The sequence below is a fragment of the Sebastes umbrosus genome, chromosome 1 (assembly GCF_015220745.1).
Source record: "Sebastes umbrosus isolate fSebUmb1 chromosome 1, fSebUmb1.pri, whole genome shotgun sequence".
In the NCBI taxonomy this organism is placed as follows: domain Eukaryota; kingdom Metazoa; phylum Chordata; class Actinopteri; order Perciformes; family Sebastidae; genus Sebastes; species Sebastes umbrosus.
Window position 1 is genome coordinate 19,506,589 of NC_051269.1, and position 27,632 is coordinate 19,534,220.

The following is a 27,632-nucleotide window of genomic DNA, read 5'->3' on the forward strand; positions in this document are numbered from 1 at the left end:
GAAACCTATGATCAGAATAGGCACTCTTATGACTCTTACTCACATTGGGCACACTTCTATAGTTTATTAAATAGTGAAAATAAATTATTCACGATCTTTCTGGGGATCCCCTGGAACTCCCTCAAGGACCCTTGGGGGTCCCCAGACCCCTGGTTGAGAACCACTGTACTAGAGCATTAAGATATTCATCGATCCAGCCTCTTTGCTCTCAAAATGCACCAGATTGCTGCATTTAACTTTGAAATGTAGGTTAAATTTTCTTTCTAAATGCATGTTTCCAAAGTCAATGAGTAATCGTGTTCAGTAATCATGATCTCAATATTGACCAAAATAATCCTGATTAAGCTTTTTGCCATAATCGAACAGGCCTAGGGTGATTTTTTTTACAGAAGAGCTCATCAGCAGTTGTAGCGCATGCGGTCCTTTGAGTCAGGCCGACAGTGTAACAAGAGAGCTGGTGTTTTGAAATGTTGTATTCTGACTAAGTGACACATAGTTGCTTGGACACAGCCCCAGTGTTCTACCTAGCCTGTACAGTTCCAGACACATTTCTGCAGATGTGGTTAATTACGTCCCGCTTTGGACAATTAGTAAATGAGTCTGACAGTAACCTCCATGCATTAATCACAGTAAATTACACAGAGGAAGGCGCAGCACAGAGGTTCAATTAACCTTTTAGCCCTCGTCTGAATGTGGCGGATGGGGCTGGTTATTCGGCGAAGGCCCTAACACTCTCTCAGGTCACCGGGGAGAGAGAGAGGCACCGGGCGCCACAGAGGACTTGTCAGAGTCGCGCAGTCAGTCCCTCCCTCCCTCCCAACACTGTCCTCCCCTCCAGGCCCAGTCCCCACCCTTGGGAATCATTGAGCTGTCTGGAAATCAAGGCGACCTTTGTGTCTTGCGGTTTTCTCACAGCTGCGGTGGCATTTATTTCCAAGAGGAGTTCTGCCAGAATCACCCCCCTTATTTATTTTGCTTAATTTAGCTGATGGTTGAAGCTGACCTTGCGATAACCACCGACACAACGGCGGAGAAATCAGGAGCCAGAGTTGGGGGACTCGTTAGGCTATCTCGACCGATCTGCGATATCTTCAACTTGCGGCGATTGGAAATATGAAAGACTTTGCTGTCATCGGTTTGGCTGCTTGAGTGTGTCTCGGAGCGAGGGTTTCAAATTATTCTGTGGCTTCTGAAATATAGTAAAAGCCACAGAATACATGCATCGTTCAGTAAGCCACTTTGGCCAGAAACATGGCCTCGCTATCAGTATATCTCTAGTTTGGATCCTGTGCGGCTTCGAGGGCAAATGAGTGACATTAATCTTTAACAACTATCACCTCATTGCCCTATAGAGCGACACACTAATCCACTGATTCCAGTGGACTAGCAAGCACTGAGGCTTAAGTATATGTGAATGTTTCCCCTTCCCCAGCTGCGATCCTGGATGGTGGCTTTTCAATCAGAGTGTTTTCCCAGTCGGTCTGCTTGGTTAATATTTACCTTTAATAACACATATAATACAGTTTTTATGCTACCCTTGGTAATACCGTGCTGATATACTGCTCTCTCGCTTTTCTTGCACTTTGTCACAGAAGGAATGCAACTGCTGGGCGTCGGACCAGAAGATGTAATCGGAGGATATCAAATTAGCACTCGTACTTTTGGCATTTTTTACATGTAGTTCCTTTTAGTTGTTGGATTTACAACCTCCTTGAGCAAATGGAGAACTCTTGAGCACGACAATGAGACATACTTTCCGTTCTCTCCCGGCCATGAGAAACAGACAAATGAAAAGCCAGAGACAGAGGAGGCATACAGACAAATAGATGAGGAGGTACTACTCTCCACCGCTGCTGTTGAGTCAGTTCCCAGAGACGCGCCGACACAGTGCGGCCTCTGTCCCCGCCACGGCCAGTCCGGTTTGTGCTTGTGTGGGTTGATGCTGATGCTTCAGGATTGATTTGTCTGCATTCAGCAGTGAGGCACCCCAGCACGCAAACAATGAAACAGGCATGCGGCCCTAACACGCTGCCTTCTTGTTTCCGACTGCCCAGTGCCCCTGTGAGAACCAGTGGTCACATGACCTGGCGAGTCATTGCACGAAAGGGAGGGGGACTGTCCCCACCCCCCCTTGTGGTCCCCCTGAAATCCCTGTTCCCCATGGGCCCACAGTTCTCTCTCACACACATGTTAAACCACTAATGCCTTTCTGTTGTGCCAACACACATGCACTAAACCCACATACACACTCGCTCATGCGAACACCTATATGTGTATCCACACTCCACCCATAACTCCACGCCACGGCCACCCACATGCACAACAGGCACGACCGACAATAAAACACAACCCTCGGGGCTCGCAGATGCCTAAAAGAGCACGACCCTTTGTCATCCATACTAGGACCTTTCCCTCCGGAGGGAGGAGCACTATTCAAGGTCGAAACATGATTTTAGCCTTTAAACCTCAGTCCCAACACATTAAAGGGCCTCACACAGACACTCGCACACACACACACACACGCATGCACATCAAGCCGGGCTTCCCCTTCTTTTATCCTCCTCATGTCTTTGTATCTTCCATGCTGCAATAAACCCTTAATAAGTCACGTAATCCAATCCTGACTTAGACCTTAGACCAAGCGAGAAACTACCTCTTCACTACACATTCTGCTGGCAGTATTATTTTGATTTGATAAAACTGTTGACAAAAACACAGAGAAACAAGTACAAATTCTTATTTTTTAAGCTTTTTTTTAAGAATTGTGGTCCATAAAGATGTGAAAATACTTAAGTGATTGACATGTTTAAGCTGGACCTGGCAATTCACAGGTTCATGGTCCTCCAAAATCCGACCTTTCCATACCCAGATAACATGATGTCATAGAACGATTAATGAGTTTAATGAGTTCTCACTCACCACTGTTTAGAAGAACGTTTATACTATTTTCATACAAACACAACACAAAAACTTTATTCAAGTTATTACAATTCTTTGCTTCGATTAAGGGGAGACACCCCAGGCAAAAACGTTTTTCCTGCACTGGTCAATTTTAAGATTTTTTGCTGTTTTGCTTCCATAACATGTCTTCTTTCAGACTAGTGCAAAGAAAACATCCCCTCAAAGTTAGCATAGGATAATGCCTCATTTGCACATTTAAACAGACTTTTTCAAAACTTGTAATACAATAAATAGTGTACTTAATTTAAGTAATCAACTGGGGAAGTTTCATGATGATATATATTAGTTAAACCTGTAGTGTCTAGCAAAATGTATGGAATTTTACAAACCACATCTTTAAAAGGCCATTTTCTCAAAATTAGGTTTTTCTCACTTTGTGCCAGAAATCTCCACTTCAGTAGCACTGACATACACTAAACTTTCCAGTTTCATTCCTATCTATATTCTGAAGGTTTTAAGGGAAGGATTTGATCATATGTCATTCATAGTATGATTTATATAAAATTTTATTCCTAAAAGCATGGAGAAAATAGATTTTTTTATGGCTGTTGATAGTATTTTCTGATTCATGGAGTAATACAAAGATATATCCAAAATCCCACATGCATGTGCAAATTAGCACAAATTTGATAAGATAATGCCTCATTTGCGTATTTAAACATACATTTTTAGAAATCGTGTAATACAAAAAAAAAAGTGTTAATGTAAGTAATCAACAGGGGAAGTTTCATGGTGATATCTTAGTTCAATTTTTTATCCTATTCGCCCTGGTGTGCTCTTTGGTGTTACATTTTCATTCTATCATTTGGGCTGATAAGTTGAGAGTTATAAAGAGAAAACAGAACCAAGTGCAGCTTTTTAATGGGCATTTCTTGCAGTGCATGAGTAGCAGCCAGGAACCCCCCCCCCACCACTCTTGTTGCCGCTCGGCTGGAATTCCTCGCGGATCACTGCCCGCGCCCTCTTTATTCCCATTCTGTGCCTCCTCCGACACCTGGCCGTTGCCCCCCCCCAGTCCTCCATGCCCTCTCTCTGCTCTCCCCTCTAGCCCCTCATTAATCGGTCCTGATATTGATGGGAGCTGAATGCTGGCAAATGACTGCCTGTGAAGCCACCTCGTACACCCGCTTCTCACCCTGCCTGCAACCACATCCAGGCTTGATTAGCATGCCGAGCGCGCACCACGCCTGTGAATCAATCCCTCTGTGCTTCAGCTGGCTCGGCCCTTCACTCCATCTATCTGTTTATTTATCTATCTATCATTTTGTTCCTGTCCGTTCCCACGTCTGCACTTGTTCTTTTGTTTTTTTCAACACAAGAATGTTTCACTTTTGTGCCTGTGCCTTCAGTGTTCCTCTTTGCCACCTGTTGATGCCTTTCTATCAAGAGGCTTTGTGAGACCCCTTTGTCAAAGTTTTCAAACTGAAAAGACACACACATCCTGTCTCCTGGACTTTCGCACACAAGAACATAAATGGCAATTAAGACTCAATTCAGGAAGTAATTGTCTCCGTAGACCCAAAAGTTTCAAACATAATTGTTGGAAGTCGAGTTTGAACAAAAAATATTTCTGTTCCTCGATGAATTTTATGTGATGCTCACAATCACTTCATGCTCCTGGCACAGATATTGCATAGCATTGTAGGCATCGACTCCCTCTGAAGATCTGTAAAGAACTCAGAAACAGCAGCCACGGCTCTGTCTACACCTACACAAATATTTTTAAAAACAGATATTTTCCTCTACGTTTTGGTCTCTCGTTCACATGACAACGGAGTTTTGAGTCACAAAAACGGATGTTTTTGAAAACACCTTCCAAGGTGCAGATTTTTAAAAACTCTGGTTACCTTGTATCTGTGTGGACGTTTAAAACAGAGCATTTGGGAAGCATTGATGTCCTCTCCTCATTTTTTGCATGCCCATTGTTGCTTTGTGTAATGAGCATGGGGCAGAAACAATAACAAAGATGGCGGATTACCGGCTTTTTTACATTTTGTTAGCGCCGCTCGGATTAATCACTACTTTACATTTGAAAAATGTTCCAGTCACAGGTGGTCAAAACAGGGAACACATTAGACATGTTGAGGCTGAATGGTGATTGAAAGTGCTTTTTGGCGATTGAAGGCGAGGTTTGGAGCACTCAGAAGAGCTATGGACATGAACCTGAATGACCTCCTTTTCCTCATTTATGTATGTAAAGAGACAGTTGAAGACAGCAGGGTGATGACAATAACGGTTATCGAACTGACCGTAATGAAGCAGAACGAAAGGGAGAGAAAGGTGCTAACAAAATTCCTTGACCCTTGTGATTTCACTTGTGGTGACATGTAAATATTACGGTGAGTGCTTGGAGTCGTTTTTGCGTTCGATTGTGGACGAAAATGTTTTCTAAATAGAAGGTTGTTTGGACAGATATTTTTTTTTAAACGGAGGGGAAAATATAGTTTTAAAAAATATCTGTAAACGTGTAGACAGGATCTCAACTAGGGATGCACCCATCCAACTTTTTCCGTCCCTATACCGATAGCAATACAGAGTACTGATCTGATACCTGTGTTTAATTAATAATCTGTATGCCTCACTGTGTGGAAGTGACTGGGATCATTATTGATCTGACTTTAACATTGCTTTCCTAACTTTGTGAAACAAAATGTAACAAATAAATTCATAGATATAAATTTACTGAATTGTTATTTATTATTAAAATAATAAATCTTACACCAGCGACTCTTCAAAATTAACAGGAATTTCAATTCAAGTGTAAACCTTTTTAATGCAGCAACAAATTGGTCAAAACTTAAACAGGAATTACAATTCCAGTATGCAATGTTTTTAGTATATAAACAGAAAACTGAATTGAATAGATCGTCCCCATTGTCACCGATACCCGATCCAGCTATTTGAGTCATTATCGGCCTGATATCCGATCCAGTATCGCTATCGGTTTATCCCTAGCCTCAACATAAAACAGTTTCATGTGCGTGTCACTGTCTGATTATCTGCACATTCCCTTCTAACTATCAGCGCTATGGGAAAAGAAATCCCCCTCTCATATGAGGCCGAATGTGTAAGAATGAGTTAGTTTTAAAGTGAAGCTGTTATGGAACAATTCTATTGGTTAAACAGATGAAGTAAGGCGCTTTCACATCCAATTTATTTGGTGGTGTGAGCAAAACATGCTTTTCAAATGGGCTTTTATGTTTTAAGAAAAGAATAGAGCCAGTGTTGGGAATTATATTGTTTTGAACTGCATAATAAGATTTAATTGTTGTTTTTAACACTACCAGCCAAGACTAAGATGTTTGCTGTTGCTGTTGACTACAATGCAACCCAGATGGCGTTGTTTGGACAGAAAATCAAACTTCCCAGAGCCTTGAATACCTGGATGGTGAGACAAGGCTGTCTGTGACCCAACAGGTTTATCTCCCCTCTGATAACCAGCTTCCTTTACGAGTCCCTCCTTGCTCCTACGAGGCAGCGCTATCTTGACTAGGGGGGAATGGAGTCATCTCTTACTGTTAATGACATGCTGCCCATCACACCTCAGCACCCCGCTGACCAGTTGCTATAGCAACAAGCGGCTGCTCTGGTACGTTGACAAGTCTCTTGCTTACTGAGTCCTGACTTTGAGCCACACCAGGCAAATCACTCAGACAGACAAATATTCCTCTCCCTCCTCCCTCCTCTGCACAGCACTATCTGCTGCTATTACTCTCCGCCGGCTCTGTTTGGATGTCTTCCTCCTGTGCTCACCTGTCAGAGGTGCTGAAATATGTCTTTTGTTTTTTCCCCACCGTTGGAATGAAACCATAAAGTCGCTCGCACACCGAAGTTCGCCGTACCTTTTACAACGGCTTGCTCAAAAGCAATCTGTCTTTGATCTGTGTCACGAGTAAACACGGTGATAGGAGTTAAACCCAAGGTTGAACAGACGCTGAAAACACTTATGCGTTTTAGCTGTTCAGGAGATAAGGGAAACAAAGTGCTCTGTCAGGCTAAGTGGCTGTAATGGCTACAAAACAAACAGACAGAGGGGCTGGCTGCTTTAGAGCAAAGAAGGACTTTGCATTCCACAGAGAACCACAAAGCATCTCTGGACTTAACTTGAGCCAGACACTGTTTGTTTACCTTGCAGGTTGAAATGCAAACATTTATCTGAGTTTAATGGGTTAAGACTGGTCTTCACCTTCCTGTTCCCGACATAATACCACATTAGGTAACTTGTTGTGCCTGATAGTGCACAGCACAGCATCCTAATGCGGGAAATGCTTGTTTTAAAAGTCAAGATTTTTCAGTTTAGTCATAGCTGGCCTTGCGCAGTCTTGGTTGTATAAGATTACAAGGCCAAACGGGGTGAGCCAAGGTTCACTTTCTTTCTAATGTCTAGTGCTATTCTTTTATCCATCTTGAAAAAATGTCCCTCAGCAATACATTCTCACACCAAAGTACCTTTGACCCTTATTACCACTTGTTAAGCTCAAAAAGTTTTTGGTGGTCACCTCCAACCCCCAAAAATGTCTATTTCCACCCCCCTCCCCACGTATCCTCATACAACAGTTAGTATGATATCTTACGTCTTCCTAGGGACCCCTTTGAAAATGGCCATGCCAGTCTTCTGGTTTCACACTGGGTATGAGCAGAAAGTCTGGTGTTTTTGACCTACCCATCCACCCCGACCTCCTCCCTACGTGGTGTTTCGCTCTTTATACTTCCTGCTTCAGGATTACATGGATTTCATACAAATTGAATTTGTGGGATATATATGAATTACAGTGCATTACTTTGTGTGTGACAAATTCTCAAAGACACAGAGTAATTTTTTTGCTGCAGAGTGCCCTATCCATAAAATATTGATGAGTCTGCTTGTAAAACTGTTATGATTTAGTTAAACAAGGACGCAAGTTAATTATCATAATTTAAAATGATTCGTATCATTGTGTTGTTGTTGTGCACTCAGTAAATCAAGTCGCTGTTACATTTATGAAATGGCAAATGACCTCATTTTGTCCCTGAAGACTTTACATTTCTTTTAGAATACACTTAAAACAGTTTAATGTTGCTCTGGTTGGCCCTGATTGGAGATGAAGGGTACACGCTGCAGCATTGTGAGGACAGACACAGGTCATGGTAATGAGTCTGGTGTTTTTTTTTTCCTCACATAAACACAGTCTGTCCAGCTTTGCTTAAGTGTCCTCCATCTTTTCTTTCTCTCCCCACTCTCGTTCGGATTCTGTCTTCCCCCTCATTCGCAGCTGACCACCATGAAACCATTAGCTCTCTGTTTGTGCTCCACTGGTATCCAATATCTCCCTCTTTATGTAAGTTTGACTAACAGAGGGTCCTTAAGGTGCCTTAATGACACAATTTCCATTGTGCCGTGCAGCCGGTGATTAAGAGGATGTTGATTGCAGGGGCTTTAGGGGTGCCTGTACTGTAAGGGATATTTGGGTTACGCCGAGGGCCTGTTGTTGCTGCGTGTCCGTGTGATTGGATGCAGTAATGGCCCCGGCAGTGCAGCAGGCAGGCATGTGGCCGAGGCACTGCCTTCCACTGCCTCCCATTCTCTGTTTTATAGACCTCCAGGAAGTCATGACCCCCCCATAATTCTTCTAAATCCAGAGAGGGAGAGGAGCTATAGCTCACAGGGCTGGAATCCACCAATGTGAAATGTGTGGTCCCCATCAGGAGAGGAGAGGCACGGTGTGAACGGACAGTGGTGGTGATAGTTAAACAGTCACGGCTGGTAGAAGGTACACTCCCCTCCTCCTCGGGTCAGGGAGTATAGGGGGGCGAGAGCTGAAAATGGGGCGACTTGTCAGCATAATAAAGCAATGTTAAGGGGTGGCAGGGAGTAAACTATACATATGAGCCGGAGTGGTGATAAGAGGAAGGAGGTGAGCGGAGGTGAGGAATAAAGAAGAGAGGATGGAACAGGAGAGCCGGAACAGAGGAGGCAGAGAAGGAGAGATAAATTAGGAAAAGAAGAGGGCAGACACGGTGTCTATGGTGTACTGCTAAGTGAGAATAAATCATCACTCCTCTTTTACCATTCCTACATGACTGCAGGCATTGTAAAACACACATAACGATACCCATTAATACACATTATTACACCCCTACATCTAGCCTCCCTCTTCCACACGATAATACCGTATCATCCGGAACGGCACTATTTTATTGCAAGTCGCTCCACCGCATGCGGCACCTTCCCTTTTCTGCACCTGCCTCCTAGCTTTTTAATCTGCATGCATAATTTACGACCTCTTGTCTTAAGTATTATTCTGCCCCGAACATCAAGCTACGGAGAAGTGAGAAAATATGTTCGCTGAGTACATCACGCCATTGATTAACTAGCAGGAGGTCTGGGAGGTGGATGTGCTGGTGTGTGTGTGTGTGTGTGTGTGTGTGGGTAGGGGGGCTGCGATATAAGCCCAGACAGAGAAACAACTGATCTGATGACTTTCTTGGCTGCATCGACTGGCAAGAGACCAACTCCCCTAGTTTGACCCTGTGATGCTCTCGCACATCAATAACGCTCTTCAAATTCCTCTGCATGACACATAAGCAGGCAGGAAGTGTTGTACCTGGAAACAGAACAGAAAACTAGTCATTAGCAGCTTATAGGCAGATTGAATGGTTGACTGACTCATTTTGAAATTACTCAGGGATGTCGGATTCTTAACTCTGAGCGCATTTGATTTAGTTGTTGACGCCAAGGTGTCTTTCTGTGGCGGCGTTGTCAATCAAATATATTGCCAGTTTATTTTAACAGAATGAAGTGGTGAAATCCTGTAAGTAGATGAATGCAGTTGCTGCCAGTTCACATTGCAGATAAACAAATATGGAACAATTGATAGTAGCATGCCAACTTTTAATTTTATCTCAGTCACCGCAAGAAAACGACTTGGTATTGGAGGGTGGGCGCTACACTGGCACCAACCAATGTATGACAGCAGTGCAGAGCACCGGCTGTGAGCTAGGCATTGGGGCACGCTCACATGGACAAAAGTGACTTCATTCTCTGCTCCGGTAGACATCACTCCTCCATATTTTTACATAACAAATAGTTGTTTGCTGCTATATTAATGCTCTGGATATCATATAAAGCCCCTTTAAAGTAAAAGTAAAGGATGAGTCTGTAGCATATTTTCCACATTTGCATGCATCACATTTACAATCTTCTAAACTTCTATCGATATGATGTTACTTTGCAGCCAAAACAGTGCAGAAGTTCTATTTTTTTACCAATCACATCAGATAAAATCAACATAAAAATGACACTTAGTCATAATTAGTAAATTTATGTTTATAATCTTTCCCTGGTTGTGGTGCTGATAGACCTGGTTAGACACAACTGCTTCTCCCACAACACATTATACAATACATATACACTGTATTGAATTATTCAGCCATTTATTCTCAGGGCCATTGTAAAACTAAATACCATATTTTGTATCTTATTTTCATCCCTTTGAAAGCACTATTGGGTCTGTGGCATTACTATCATATATCAACACCTCTTAAAGAGCTAAGAATCTGTTTAGTTCAAGGTAATGCCACAGAGTCACACACTTAACAATACCTGCATTTTATACTGTAGGCTAATGGTCCCCCAACACACAGGTGTGTGTATGAATAGGGATATCATAGCATGAGTGGTTATATGAATGAGTGCCTGTGTGTATGGACTATAGAGCAAGGTCAACAAGCAACAAGTGTTTGTTCATTCAGTAGCATACATTACACGAGCTATCAAAAGAAACCAATGTATTACTGAAGCTAATTAAGAGTGTTGCTGTTTCCCGACTGCGTCAGTGAAGTTGCTGTACATTCTATTACGGCTTGATTTCCAAAAAGCTGATTATTTCGGAACAAAACTTCACGGGTACGGTGTTTGCATCATTGATTTCTTGTAATCAGAACTAAGCCTGAGACAAACACAGTTTTGAAGTGAGGAAAAGCTACTCATTTATTTAGATTTTGTGAAACATTTACAGCTCCAGATGAGTCACATTTATCATTAAACACGAGGAAGTCTAAGGATCTTTTCAGTCTCTCCCCTAGCACTTGACCCAGAAACCAAATCTGGGGTAAAAAAAAGAAAGCATGGCGTGTGAGGTGGTTTTGAGACAGAATTGTTTGATATATGATGAGATGCAAAACTAATTTGTCAAGCACAAGCTGCGGTCTTCAGTTGTTATTAGTGGCAGCGGGGTGTTGGTTAAATCTTTGAACAGTCTTGATGGGTGTCTCAAATAGAGCAAATGAAAGTCAAGCTTTAAAGGGCTTAACTAATGCTAAATGTACAAGTCTGGTTCAAATAGAGTAACTGAAAGTTGAGCTTTAAAGGGATTAAACACAGCTAAATTTATCAGACTGGTTCCCTGTCTCAGGTACAGAGACTGAAAAGGTGTAAATATCACATTTATATATCACGTTTATTACATTTCTGGTATGTTTTATTTGTAAAAGCTGCTGGTTACCCGATGTATTATAGTTTAGATGAGTTGAATTAGTAATGGGGAGATTATACTTCCCTGTAATTAGCATAACAAGGGAAGTGGAAACTGCTATCTTGCACATTTCCATTTTGTGAATATTCTTGGTCAAGCAGACAGCCGTGGGGAATTGCAGTGTGCTGTTGAATATGGTTTAGTTTCTTTTCATCTAACATACTCCATTAGACTCAAATTTATTGGTTCACTGATTCGTCGGGGCATTGTGGGCTTCATAAATGTCTCTGTGAAGGCTGGCTTTTACTATTAGTATAGCATGTTGCAACCATGGACTGTATATAAGATGTGGACGTAGTTGCCATGACGTCACCCATTGGTTTGTGGACTACGGTTTTGAAGCTTTACGCATTTTGGCTGTTAACATCTTGTTTTTTTGCAACCAGATCTGACATGAGAGGGTGGAGCTAAGTACAACCGAACGCTGAATAAGACATTTTTAGGCGGCTAAAATGTTACAATTAACTTGAAATTAAAGTTAGTTCACTAAAATGAAATGAAAACACTGTGAAAAGGGTTAAAGTTGTAAGATGAAAACACGGACAGCTCCCAGACCGGACAACGCTGTGGTAGCGACCTGTCAGAGACCATAAACTCATGTTTACAATGTTTACTGAGGTAATAAATCAAGTGAGAAGTAGGCTCATTTTCTCATAGACTTCTATACAATCAGACTTCTTTTTGCAACAAGAGGAGTCGCCCCCTGCTGGCTATTAGAAAGAATGCAAGTTTAAGGCACTTACACATTGGCTTCACTTTTCAGACCCAGAGGTTACCTCCTGGTTTCAACATAAACTTTCTACATTAACAATTCACTGTTTACAGACCCTTGATAAGAAATCAATCCCTGTGTATTTGAGGTATTGTGATTGAGAATATCTCCAGTTATAGGATTTATGATTTTTCTTCTAAATCACAATCACTGTCTGACTTACACACTGACGGACACATTGTTCCTTGATGTGTTTTAGTCTCCGACCAGGGAGCTGTAATGCTCGCAGGTCAACAGTTCAACCTTATCACCAAACTTCAAATGACAAGACTCCAGGGCCTCTGCAGAGGAATTTACTGCAGGTTTTAAAGGATCCTGCAGAGGATGAAAGGCTCTTTAAAGGGATGTAGAATTGGTCATAAACTAGATCTGTTTGTCAGACTTTAATGACTTGACTTGGCACGCATTGTGTGGGAGGATGTAGTTCGGCGAGATATCAAATAGAGGGTGAATCCTTTTATCAGCCAAGGATAGGCCGTCATAATAATTCAACAATTCGCAAACACCTCCACACTAGTGTGTGCACACACACAAACGTATACACTTTGAACTGGTACCTATCAGTCTCCACTTTATTCATCTCCAAAGTGCTTTTTCTTGCATCATATCTCCCTCACACAGTTGGTGTCACCCACCTCCTCAACTAACCCACAATTTGCCAGATCTGCCAATCAAAACGGTTGGCATGGAGATAGCTGCTCCCTTGACTACCACAGACATCATCTCATGTAGGACAAATCAGGAGGGGGAACGGGTCCCTTTGCTCCCACAGTTCCAGTTGAGTATATTTTAAGCTGGTGGGAACATCTTGTCTATTGGGCTAATACAAGCATATCATGGTCGTACTACAGGGCCTGTAGCGCTGTTATTCCCTAATGCCGGGCACACACGGCATGGGAATCAAGCCAATTTTAGGCCTAATTCCCCCTCCCAATAATCATCAGCAAAGCCCTGATTTTTTTGTGTGGGGAGCCCCGAGGACAGCCGATGATGCCGTCACTTCGGAAAGAACCCTGGCCAATCGAGAACCAAACTGACTGAAGCGGAAGGACAATCACTGCCGTCATGGCGGCGGCGGCTAATGCATGAGGTAATGCTAAACGTGAATCATAAAGTAGTAGTAAGATGGACCTTAGAAATGGAGGGATGTCTCCATGACTTCATCCATCTATCCATCCATCGTACATTTTCAGTAGTGCAAAAACAATTATAGCTAATTCTTCCTGCCCGTCGTCCGCCATGTTTGTTTACACTGAGATTCACGGTTCGGGACTCGTTCTTCATGAACGGAATCTATTAGTATGTGGTGTGCTGTTTTGTCCAGATCGTTAAAAACTGTTAAATTTAACATAACATGTTATGTGTGGGTTCTCTAATATTTTAAACATCTGTTGAGATTTGAAAAGTGTGGGCCAGCCTTAATCTAGGATCAGGGAGAGTTTGAGAAAGAGACTAAGAAAACCAGAAAGACAGTAGAGAGAGAACGAAATTCCTCATCTGAAGACCACACATCCGTGAAATAAAGGATTCTGTTGCGTTCTTGTACATCTTTTAATCATCCACTCTTAACTAATGGCTCGTAGGCAAGGCGTGAGAGGCCTGGGATGATTACTTCCATCAACTCAATTAGCAGTGGTATCTGAAAAGCTGTCACTTTGATGAAAAGTGATTTTTACATCCCTGTCTTAACTTTGCTGCAGGTATTTCCACCGCACTCCTAGATGAATATCACAGTGCTCATGCAGCACTTAAAATGATTGGATTGGATGGATGGATGGATGGATGTCACCAGTGCGGCCTCTTTTTGAATCATACGCGTGTTCTTTTCAGCTGCCGCTTATAAAAATGTGGGACCCACTTTTACAGAATTTTCCAGTGCAGAATTTAAAATGTACTGATCTGTTAAACAGGTCTCAGTGGTTTGTCAGGGATTTGGGAAATATGGAAAGTGTGCTTATAAATCCCCTAGCCTGTGTTATTAGTCAGGTTTCTTTCACACAGCTTATGATTGGCCAGGTGACTGTTCAGCGCTCGCAATTTATTGCGTACATTGATGTCTTTCTGCCATGAAATATGGTGTCACTCAGAACTAACTACATTTTAATGGTGAAACTGCGCTAATGACACACCTACAGGTGCTGCTAATGGCAAAAACACATCTTGATATATGGAAAGAAAAGCTCTACTTTCAAATGATTGGCATGACAATGGGGTGTTGTAATCATAGGTGAGATAAGACAGTGACAGTTACTGAAAAATGATTTGCAGCCTTTCATTTAATAGTGGGTTGTTGAAAATGAATTGTTCCTGCGAGCTTGTGGGCTAAATTGTATTTTACCGAGCTGCTAGTTGTTGTTTTAGTAGATCCCTCTAGTGTTTTGTATCTCCAGATGGTCATTCTTTTTCCATGTGGGACACAACACCAGGTTAGATGCAACAGAATTCTGCATTTGTTTACAAAAAGACAAAAAAGATAGAATAAGGGAAAACAAAAAGCTGTGTCTTGTGTCAGGGAGTTAAGACAATCTGTAGGCAGAGTAACAAGCCTCCTATATAGACCCAGCCCACATCCTCACACAGGTGCCCTCAGTCAGTCATCATGGAGCTGCTCCTAGAACAAAAGAGGCTTGTGATCTGTTAAAACTATCACCAGCTGTGAAGTCGAGCCAACGTAAGCCTCGAAATGATAATCTTTTCAACTTTCATTGGCTCTGCAATTGAACAGTTCAGAACAAAGACATTCAATGGTGGCAGATGCAGCAAACTGATACAGTATCTGGTTATTGAACATTTTGACAGTAAGGGTTTCCCGGTTGCCATTTGCAACCATTTTAAGAAATTGACATCAGTGGCAACCACTTTTAACAAATAAAAAATAGGGACAACAAACTGCAAAACATATATCCCTAAATACATAATTTTTTTAAATATGCGTTGCATCAGTGATATTTAAATATTGATGTTACAGTCAGAACCAGAACCAGACAATGCTGCACATGACACAACGCTGCACATGTATTGGTGCATTTACTCGCATGACTGAGTGTAGGGTTGGAAATTAGCACCAGCCACCAGCCAAATGCTGGTAAAATATGCAAGTGGCTGCTAGATTTGCTTCACTCACCAGCCAAAAAAAACAATGGTAATCTATGGAGTGGCTGGTAGATTAGATTAGATACCAGCTACGGTGGCATGTGGACAAAAAAGTTAATTTCACTGCCTGAGTACCTCTCCACTCCCCCGCCGCTCAGCTTTCACAACATTAGTAGTTAGTAATGTTTTTCTGTACCCGAGTACACTTGCATCATCATCATCCACGGGCCATTTGTTTATGTTGTTGCTACAGTGTAGAAAAGAGCTACCCAATCGCAACATCCCATGCCCATACGAGTCAACATTTGCATTATGCCTATTATTTTTTATATTTGGGGAGACAAAAACAACGCTCTCAACTGCCTTCCTGCTTTATCACCCATGGCCGTGCAGTTCAGTGGACGAGATGAGCGCGTGCTGCAATCATATGCAGATTTTAGAGCAGACCGGCGGCGTTGACGAGGCGAGTACAGTACACGGTGTTCACACGAATCTCAAACGAACTGGACTTTGGGGGTCAAGTGTACTCGGTTCCGGCCTCGGGTCCCTGATGTGAAAGCCTCCTCAGTCATACATCAAGTAGTAGTTTTTGCTTTCTTACATTTGTTTTTGGCTGTTGCCCTCCTGGCCTTGCTGACAAGTTAAGTTACACTGACTGATAACACAGCTCGGCTGTGTAGGGATTACTGTCGTACATCCTGCTCCGGGGCCCCTGGGAACGCCATGCTGTATCATTCTGTCAACAGTTAGTGCTCTGAGAGTGCTCTACTTTCTGTGCGTTAGTGTATGTGCGTGTGGTACTATATTTCACACTGCACTGTCCTCTGCCAAAATCAACTACCCAACTTCCTACCTCATCTTTCCTTGCCTTGGAAAACACAGCACTCTGCAGCCCTGATGAGGTGGGGCTGAACTCTGAGCCCTATCTCATCGCTCCCCGAAACTCCAAACCTGCCTTTTGAGTACCCACCAATAACCTCCACACCACATGAATCTCCCTGACAGGGCAATGTCTCACCAATGACACACCGGGTAGCGCCCTGGATACCCAGGGCTACGTGCCAGCCTGCCTCTGACTCTTGAAAACGAAGAAAAAAAGCCATGCTTCTTGGGATCGGGCCAGTGCCACATGGTCCACAAAGCCCCAGTTTCATTGTAAACGTGGGATTAAGAATTCATTTAACACACAGGGGTATGCTGTTATGTGACAGTGGGAGCTCCACTGTACCTTAATGGGCACAGCTTTGTGCTGACAGATAAGTTGAGCTGAGTTTATCTGGACCAGGGGCTCCATCCACTTCTTCCCTCTAAATGAAACAGACTGTTATTCTTTCCAACAGGCCATACAGTAGCCTTGTCCATCATTAAAGCTATGAATCATGTCTCTACACTTGCACAGGCCCCCCTCAGGGGTATATCATTGCCTTGCCCCTTAATCTGGGCAGATTTCCGTGCCGGGTCCACTATATAGGGTTCTGTTTTTAGCACAATGAACAGCTTGCTCATGTTACTCTGCAACTGCACTGCAGACCACAGCCTTCCCACATTTGCCGTCAAATACTCTGGTTTCAGGTGTTTAGTGAAATGCAAGTAAATGCACATGCGCCCTTCAGCAGTGGTTAAACTGAACTCTACCCAGCATGGCTTTTATGGGGAGAATGCTTAGCTGCTTTTTAGCCCTGTTAGCTGACATTATCACTACAACGGAAAGCACCATATGTGGTTTATGTCGATGTTAAATTGAATGTTTGTTCCATAGAGAGCAGAGGCTACAGTCTCGCTGGTGAGAAAGATAAAAAAGAAGTCATGCCTCCAAGCTGCTTCACGCTGTTTTGGAGGTCAATTGCTTCTTCAAAACAGCCTCATTAAACTGTAGTTCCCAAATATAGGCTTGTTTGTTAGAAAATGGGTATATTCTCTTTGATTCTGGTTTGAACTCCCATGTCAAAGTAATTTTACATGCAGGGTTTTTCCTCAATAGTGATGCAATAAGTTGCAAAGCAAATCGGATTCTTCATGCTGAGAAAAAGAGTGGAAGGAGGAGAAATATCTCATGTCAGTCATTTAACAATATGATTACATACAAGCAGCTACCAGCATGTATGCACTTGCAGAAAGTGTCTATTTATTTGGAAATCTGTACTTGTTGCATTCCCTGCCTGGGGAAAAAGTTGTATGAGTTGGAAGGTGTACTTTCAAGCCGGTCTCTTACAACATTATGTTCCCATACAACTAAACTTAAAATTCTCAATTATGTTTTGAGGGAAAGGTATTAAAAAAAAACAAAATTAGTATTATTTTCATTGTTGATAAATCTTTGAATTATTTTTCTCGCTTAGTCGATTAGTTAGTGTGGTCTATACAATGTCAGATATTGGTGAAAAATGTTGATCAGTGTTTCCCAAAGCCCAAGAGGGTGTCCTCAAATTTCTTGTTTTGTCCACAACTCAAATATATTCAGTTTAATATCATAAAAGAGTAAAGAAACCAAAAAATATTCACATTTAAGAACCTGGAATCAGAGAATTCAAACTTTTTTTTTCAATTAACCGATTAATCATTTATCAAAATAGTTAGCAATTAATTAAATAGTTGACAACTAATCGCTTAATCGATTAATTGTTGCAGCTCTAATGACTGTAACGTTATTAAGCTACAGATGTAATTAAATAAAATTATATAAATCATAAAATAAAATAATATAAATAAATGGTTAAATCAAGTAAGAGGTTACTTTTAGTTTCCGACGGGACCTGAACAGCAGTCTCCTGGTTGAAAGTCCTGTGTTTGTTTGACCCATCCATCTACACCGACCTCCTCCCGGCGCGGATTTTGCAGACTATCATTACAAATGTTTGTGATACGTCAAAAACAAACGTAATCTGCGACAAAATATCTTTCCCTTGAAACGTAATTCACAATGCAGTGGTAGTGGTCTGACAGCAAAAATAAATAATATAACCACGAGGATACCGTGCCTAGTGCAGAGAAAGTGACTGTTTGAATATATTTTAAACCGACAGTGAATGATCTGAAACGCAGCATATACGCAGCATGTTAAGTGAGATGCTCTCTCCATATCCTGTGTTGCTTTCATTTATTAATTCAGCAACACAATGGCTTGTAGATAACTTTTCAGCCCTCTCAGTCTTTGTCCGTCTGTGTAAAAATGTTTATTTTCTTACTCGCTGTGGTTGTTTGAGCTGAAATGTCTCTTCTGTGAACAACTCTTCTCTGTATCCCTCATTGAAAATGCTGTTGCTTTCTTTAGAAAGCCGAGATGCAGCACTGACCCCTCTTAGAGAAGAAGAGTGTTGTTGTAGTACCACGGCCCCCCTCCTCTCCCCCCGCCTGTCACTTCAGACAGCCTCTCACTGGAGAGCTCTCCCTCAGATCAGCACTAAACTCTCCCCTTAGTCTCAGGAAGTGTTGGAGGAAGCACTCACTGCCTAGTAGGCTTTTCTTAGACTCCCAGGTCTCATTGCATATTCATAGCCCCCCTCCTCAGTTGAGGGTATCAAGTTTAAAAATAGAAAAAAAAGACACCCATGCTTTAATTATTTACTCTAGTATTGTTAAAACTCTCTGTAATTTTAGAAAATATATTAAGGTTTTTGCACATTAATGTTTCATATTTAAAAACAGTCCTTTGTTCGCTAAACAGTGAAGTATTGCTGCTGCCTTTGACCGCCAGCATAGAGGCCATTTTCCCATGAGCTTCAAACAGTTAAAACACTTTTACGCATCGCTCTCCATCGCCACACAAATAATGCAAAGACACTTACTGCTGTAAGTGGGAAATTGAGTGGCTGTCATTTGTCATCAGATCTTAGAGCACTGGATGTGTCCTCCTGAACATCACACTCTGGTGTTGTGCAAATCCATTACACTACAAACAGATATTACACTTTATAATAAGTGTGAGCAAACTGCAAGAATCTTTTTTTACTAAATGATGGAGAAAAAGTAAGAGTCATCAGTTTTTAATGGGATACACTACAAAATACTAGATTGTTTTTTTGGAAAAAAAAAAAATATTGTGAAAGAGTAAACAAATCACCATACTGCTAAGTAAAGTACAAGTACCTCAACATTGTACAGTACTGACAGCACCACTGGAAATCAGGGTGTATGCTGTTAAACATATGTGAATAATAACTATTGACCACTGAGGGGAAGCAAACATTATTGAGATTTCTGCAACCACTGTAAGTCTGAGAAACATACTGTGCAAACCATGGCCTAAACAAAGAAACATGATACTTCAGTGTACTTCACTTGGTTTACGTTTTTTTGTGAAGGAAATGCCATCTCATGGTGGTGCAATGCCATTGAATGAATAGGCATGGAATCTAGACACGCCCTGTCAGGAAACAGGAGGAGTGGGCGAGACTCCCAGCAGCTGGAAGTTGGCTGGGAACCGGCTGGCAGCCAAAAACCTTCGGCTGGGAGCAGGGGAAATTCTAGGTGGTTGCATCTGTAGCATCAGTAACAAGGTTGTCTTTCGTTGAGCACAACTCATAAAATACTTAGAAAGTAAACAGAAAAATGGGGAGAAAATGCAAATACTGTATGTTGCTGATTGTGCACCTATAAATAAGTAAAAAGGATATGACTTTCACCCGTTTTTAATATTGCAAATAAACTGTTTTTTTTTTGTAAAGTTAAAATCAGTGTTTTTTTGTTATAAACACAGAAAATAACGAGTCCTAAAACAAAGCTACAAGTTATGCTTTTATAAAAAGTTTGTCAGTAAATACCTTTTTCTAAGTCCTCCAAATCCCAAAAACAATTGTGCTGTCAAATGCTTAATCAATTTTACATGGAGCGAGTCCACCTTCAGAAGTGAAGTTGCAAAATATGGTCACAGAAAAGAAAATATTCTTTTATACACTCTTAGTCATTGCAAGGAGAAAAGTTACCATAAAAGCCTTTATTTAGTCCGGTGTAAGGGTTTAAAATGCCACCTGGTTTTAAACTCACATGGTCTTTCTTAGGATGTAAACAATAGACCATACAGATTGATTACATCTGGTACTCTTTATCAACTTATGGTGTACTTTACATTATACACAGTACAGCTTATAGTGCAAACACAGTAGATGTTGCCAGTGGGGTAGTGTGTCCATACACTCAAGTGTCTGTATCAGATCACATCACTGCCAGTCCCATGAGTGAGAAAAATTCAAATGCTGTGCCCACAAAACAGAAAACAAGTGATTCCTGCGGTTGGATTCAGGCGAGAACGTCTGCGCCTTGTCCTCCTGCTGATTAATAGCCAACGTGTCTCGCTGAGCGGCCGCGCTCCGCCACGGCTGGGGGTTCAGACTGTGAACGAGGCGGTGGCTGACAGTCGTGAGATATGTGCTGCTCTGCTCCACGGGAGGTAATGAATCGGTGTGGCTGCCCGGACTGAAGTGTAGACAGCAGGAGGAAGAAAAGTGATCAGTCTTTCAGGGTGAGGTACTACATGTCCAGCATGTGGGCCACTGATAGCACGAGGGAGAGAAGAGGGAGGAGAAAGAGGTGAGATGGGGTAAAACAGTGAAAGGAGAGTTATTGAAGAAAGGTGGGTAGGAAATGAAATCAGGCAGAAACAGAGGGAATGTATGGCTACAAACAGAAAAAGAGAAAGAGAAAGATGGGTGTCACCCAGTCTGTGTTAACGTTCAGGCTGAAATCGCTCCCTGTTCCCCCCAAAACACTTCTTAAACCATCACAGAGGGGGTTCATTATTCTCACTTTACTCCTCCACTAATTATCGTTATCATTATGGGGGATAATTACCATTTCACTGCCTAACACCCATGTAGGCTGCTCGGCTCTGAGTCACACACAAGGTTATCAATAGCTGCTCAATTGCAGTCTCATCTGCCTAATTATACGATTTGGGCTTTGTGATAACTGAAAAGGATGTGGGATCTAGTATTATGCTTTGTGAGTAGTGCTGGTGAGACGCGGAAAGTCAGCATAAGGCCCTGAAATAAACCGATGCGTGTGGAGCCTGTTAATTAAATGCTGTGGCTTGCGCTGGAATATAAATCAGAGGAAAGCCAGGGTTGTGAAACAACTGGAAGTCTCTAAAATATTCTGCAAGCTGGTACAGAGCTGCGTTAAACAAAACCCTGCGAGACGCAACTTCAGATCCTCTATCTTTGATTTCCTTCACTCATCGCCTGTAATACATTTCTCTAAAAACTTTTACATGTTATCTGATTTCAGGGGGCCTCTGTCTCACACCAATTCAATCAGTTCATAACCCCAATATGAAGAGCCCACAACAGCATGCAATTGTTCACCAGACCTGCTGGCTGTGACTTCTGCTAAGCTTAGTAGCCGTGTTTGTCGAGGGGGTTTCTAAATCCCTCTGTGGCATTTTGGAGTTGCAGCTGATGCCCCCGAAACTTGACGAACGCTCTCCCCCATCTGCTGCAGTTCAGCACTGGAGCACAAGACTGACACAGGCCTAATCAGCAGGAGAAATTCATTAGACCTGCGCTCTGAGAAGCAGAGCTGAGATGAAGTCAGGAATAAAAAAAGAGGGCACGAGGGCACGGGTACAGAGGGGAAGAAGAAGGTGACGGTATGGATGGTTCAGTAAGCGTATGACAGACATTTGGGTCAGACTGGTGGAATGTGTGCCACAGAGGACGTCATGACAGACAGGAGGCACATTCTCTTTGACCCCAATTACCAGAGGTGTTTCTTTCCACCAGCTAATCCGTGGCGTATAGGGTGGCCCCTCCTCTGTACCGTGGAGATTTGCTTTTCCAGCCTGTTCTTTTGCCTACAAGTCAATGAATGATAGCATAGTTCTGCTGACCAGGATGGAACTAACTTCTTATGAAACTATAGCAATCTCTCTGTTTCTTAACACATGAATTGTATCGTGGGTCTTCGTAGTAGGCCCAGACATTATTTTTTATTATCAATTACTATGTCAATTATTTTTCCAAATAATTGTTTAGGCAATAAAATATCAGAGGATTGTGAAAATCAGGGCTGCAACTATAAATTGTTTTCATTGTCCATTAATCAATTGATCATTTTTCTCGATTAATCGATTAGTTGCTTTGTATCTAAAATGTCAGAACATTGTGAAAAATGTTGATCAGTATTTCCCAAAGCCCAAGATGATGTCCTCAAATGTCTTGTTTTGTCCACACCTCAAAGATATTCAGTCTACTGTCATGAGTAAAGAAATCAGAATATATTCACATTTAAGAAGCTGGAATTTTTACTTTTTTTCTTAAAGAATTACTCAAACCGATTAATCGATTATCAAAATAGTTGGCGATTAAATTAATAGATGACAGTTAATCGATTAATCGTTGCAGCTCTAATTTCTAATTTATTACTCAATTCATTGTTTCACTCTAATGCCTGTGTAGATAAATAAATAAAATAAAGTTGACAAGAAAACCTTTTGAAACCTGTTAACAACCCCTTTATGATATTCAGAAATATGTAGCTCTTCTGCTTATATTCTCCTTCTCAGAATGCTTGTTAAGAAAAACTTTTGTATTTTTAAATTTGAGTGCTCAGCTGTTGGTCAGACAAAATGGACATTGCACTTTGTTCTGACATTTTATAGAGCAAACTTATGTTCTGCCTTTCAAAATATTTGTATTACTCAAGTGGTTTCCACTGAACCGCAGCAACATTTTCATGTGTTTAGTATATTATCTGACCAGCGCCTCTCCTCACTTCTTTCCACAGAGACACTTATGGACTCCACTACAGCCACAGCGGAGCTCGGCTGGACGGTCTACCCCGTGTCAGGGTCCAGTGACAATAGCGTAAGTGACATGCACTATACTTTCACAACGATCTGCTTTTGATTTAATTAGATTATTATTTAGGTAATAATATAATTGCAAGTCATTTTAGGATGTTTTCATTGTGACAAAGGTGAGGTGTGTGGTGGCCCTCTCTTTTGTTAGATGTTAAAGTGCAGCTAATGTGTAAATTTGCCCAGTCCCCCATGATGACTTTATTTCTGTTGGTAGCCAGTGTTTTGGTTTCTCACTCTAAGGTTAAAGATCAATTAATGTAATGAGCCGGCCTGGCCCCCAACCCCAAAAACAGGGGGGTAATCCAACGGCAAAGTTAGATGTGAACTCCACGAAGACGGAAGTTTATTTTAAAAAGATTGTATGCATGTAATGAGTGAAAATTGACAAACATTGCAGGACATTCATAATAAAACTTAACGTAAAATTAGGATTAACTTTTTGTAAGATATCATACGATGTATGAGGATACGTTGTGAATACTCACCAGCATTTTTTTTTGCATTTTTGGGTTATTCTTCCATAAATAGGTTTTGTACATTTTAACCTGATCTGAACTTTCTGCTTCACTACAAACACAGTAAGAATGAACAATCATAAACTCGAAGCTAAGTACGTGTGTTCGTATGCCAGGCTAGAAGCTATGTGTTATATGGGCCCTGTTGGTGTTTGATGCACAGTATTTCCACATGCTTTGCCAGGGCATCGGTTCCTCCTAGCCACATGCAAGCCAGGCCCACTTAAAGTCGGCCAAAACCATAGTCTCAGTCTCCTTCACTTCTCCCCCCACCACAAGATTTAGTCTTCTTAGAGTGAGTCCAAAAGAGAGAAAAAATGTTGTAGACTTATTTGCTGGTGCATTTCAAAAAACCACTGCCGATTTTATTCAATTATTTATGCTTCTGTGGTTTGTATTAAAGATGGTTTGAATTATCATGCTGCGTCTTTCTGCACTAAAAAAGAAGCAGAAACTCGCAGCGTATAGAGCTGGCCTCCAACAGTTCCATGATACAACTTCAAAGTCGTCCAGCAATAATTCAGAATAACTTCATCTCCCCCAACCTGAGGGCATGTTGTCTCCTCCCCGCTAATTCCTACAATCAATACGCAAGCAAAAAGACGGCCGCTTTCCCTTTCTCTCGCCAGCTCTGGATCCAATTTACACAGAGAGAGCTTATATGCACACATACCGACTCCAAAGGCAGTTTACATCACATCTTCCTTTCATCTTTGCAAAATGTTAAGATTCAGCAAAACATTCACCCAAACCATATTTCATAATCAGATTTAATACTAAGTGGAAACTTCGGACTAAAAAAGTGGAATACACGCAGAAATCCAGAAGGGTCACTAGTTGTTGTGCAGTTAAAAAGTGCCCACTCTGGTGAAATTGAGGTGAAATTAAGGTCCAAACGTCAAACTTGAAGACTCTCTTCAAGAATCATCGTTGTTCCGTGCGGTGTACCGCCTGATTCCGTGGTAGTTTCCTCTTCCAAATAACATATCTTCACATTTAGTTTGACTGGAAGGCTTATCTATGAGGACTTTCTTATTTCCTGCTTTGACTTCAGATAATTCCATGCTCCTTCCTGAAAACCTCCGCACGCATTTATGATCTATCCCTCTCTTGGGGTGCAATGAAATGCAAACAAGTCCCTAATCCCCCGGACTTAGTCAGGTATAGGTTCGGTCTTATCAGCGTGGGCACTGAAGTTTATGATGATATGGCTGAGCTCGTCAAAAGCACAGCCCGTTGGAAAGTGAAGAGTGAGAGCGATGGAGATAGCTTGTCCCTTATGGCCCGGGGCAACAGGTGTGGAAACAGAGCTCGCTCTCCCTCTCAGTATAACAGCGAGAGGTGCTTTACAGAAGCTATTGTCTTACACACATATATGCATGGCTTCATCGGGCTTAGCCGGTGGATCAGTAACATCCAGCGGAGCGCCGCGCCAGCAGTTGGCTTTCACTACTCTGTATAGCTTCATGAAATATATCCTAACTTGACATGTGATACTTTGAGACACAATGGAAACGCAATCAAGTCACAGTGCGATATGAAGTCAGAAACGCTACGGCAGTTGGTGTTCTTCCGCATATTTGAATATCGCCTATCAAATTATTATTATAAGAAATCTCGTAAAGCACAGCTGTAAAATCAACTCCCTACAGGAGGTTTTTTAGAAGTGATTTGTGTGAAACAATATTGCAGTGGAGCTTCTGTAAATCAAGTTGTACAACCCTGTCTGCGTGTACTGCAAGGCAGTTCTTCCTTTTAATTATGCAAAATGACAGTTATGTTGTCCCTCAGCCAGACGAGCAAAACGTCTTCATTATTCTTGATGGCAAAGCCGAAAACACCGGCGACCAGTGCAATATTTACCAAACCAGAATGTTATCCCGAGGCGGTTCAGGAAGTTTACTGAATGAACGTTTTGAGATTGTGGCAATAAAACGCACGTATCGCATGGCTCACTCCACCCACACAGGGAAACCAGTGCAGTCAGTATAGTTAGAATATCATGTAGACGTGCCTCTATGTGGAGACTTAACCTCATGTGCACATACATACACATAGTACACAATAAACATATAACAATGTTAATACTAGGGCTGTCAATCGATTAAATTATTAATATATATAAAATATTAATATTTATGAATATCGATTAATCGCAAATTAATTGCAAATTTTTTATCTGATCAAAATGTACCTTAAAGGGACATTTAGGGGAGTGGGCAAATATGCTGCTTTATGCAAATGTATATATATATATATATTTATTATTGGAAATCAATTAACAACACAAAACATGACAAATATTGTCCAGAAACCCTCACAGGTACTGCATTTAGCATAACAAATATGCTGAAATCATAACATGGCAAACTCAAGCCCAACAGGCAACAACAGCTGTCAGTGTGTCAGTGTGCTGACTTGACTATGACTTGCCCCAAACTGCATGTGATTATCATAAAGTGGGCATGTCTGTAAAGGGGAGACTCGTTGGTACCCATAGAACCCATTTTCATTCACATATCTTGAGGTCAGGGGTCAAGGGCCCCCTTTGAAACTGGCCATGCCAGTTTTTCCTGGCCTAGTAGCTAGTATAAGCTAGTATAACACCAATGGTGGTTGGTACCAATGAATTCCTTAGGTTTTTTTAGTTTCATATAGTACCAGTATCTTAACTGTAGTTTTAAAACTGAGCTTGCTACAACCTAAAAATCGGCAGTTGTGTTAATGCGTTAAATAAATTAGTGGCTTTAAAATTAACACGTTATTATTGCGTTAACTTTGACAGCCCTAGTTAATACCTATAGGTATCTGGCGCAAGTTCGCAATTTGGTATTACATATATTGGTTAGCAGAATCTGTTAAAAATGTAGTTTAAGAGGAAAAAACTACTACTGCTCGGCACGTTTGGAATGAAACCTGTGCAGCTCCTTTAACATCAGAAGTTACTCAGGGACCCATTCACAGCCGGCTATAGGACACGGAGCTAATGTATATAGCCAGCTAGCGGAGCAAAACTGCATGTGATTATCATTAAGTGGGCATGTCTGTAAAGGGGAGACTCGTGGGTACGCATAGAACCCATTTTCATTCACATATCTTGAGGTCCGAGGTCAAGGGACCCCTTTGAAAATGGCCATGATCATTTTTCCTTGCCAAAATTTAGCCTAAGTTTGAAGCATTATTTAGCCTCCTTGGTGACAAGCTAGTGTGATATGGTTGGTACCAATGGATTCTTTAGGTTCTTTAGTTTCATATGATACCAGTACCAGAGGAAGCAACTACTACTGTTTGGCAAATTTGCAATGAAACCTGCGCAGCTCCTTTAACATCAGAAGTTACTGTTCACTGCCGGCTATGTGACACGGAGCTAATGTATATAGCTGGCCAGTGGAGCAGGGTTAAGTGGTCAGTATTTTCTTCTCAAGTGGAGCTGAGAGAAGTGTGAACATCAGGTCAGACCTCCTGACCCGCTCACTCCTACGCCTACGAGTACTGACAACAGCAGCCGTTTAGAAATAGACTTATGGCTGCAGGGAGCACACAGAGCTACTGCGGAGGGAACACTGAGGTCTGCTGCATTATGCAGAGAACATAATAAGGTGGTGTGTGGTAGTGAGTAAAGTTATCATTATGGATGTGTCATAATGTGTTGTACTAGGATATAGCTAATGTCACTTGGGGACAAAACACACGGAAGACAACATTTTGCAAAATGTTTTTGAAACAAATCTGGTGAGTTATTGAAGTTTATTGTATTCAAATTCCTCTGGAATAAGATTGAGGTTGTTTACATATCACTGTGGGCATGTGTGGCAAACCGACATGGCATGCTTTTTTCCCCACACAGCCTCTCTTTTTCTTTACAAGTAATTTCTTGAACGTATTTCATTGTATCGGGACTCGCTGGGTTTTAACGTGGCCGCTGATTTGTGAATGCGATTCACAATTAAACTCTGTGAAATTACATTTTAAGGAATTACGCA

General features: G+C 41.7%; 1 protein-coding gene across 3 annotated transcripts in view; it reads left to right on the forward strand.

Annotated features, from left to right (window-relative positions):
- The window catches only part of ephb2b (eph receptor B2b), a 159,137-nt gene that overhangs the window by 37,897 nt on the left and 93,608 nt on the right, over positions 1 to 27,632 (forward strand). For all 3 annotated transcript variants that reach the window (XM_037776455.1, XM_037776462.1, XM_037776468.1), the window contains exon 2: positions 23,059 to 23,138. In XM_037776455.1, the coding sequence (XP_037632383.1) occupies positions 23,059 to 23,138 (80 nt within the window). The remainder of the gene's footprint in view (positions 1 to 23,058; positions 23,139 to 27,632) is intronic.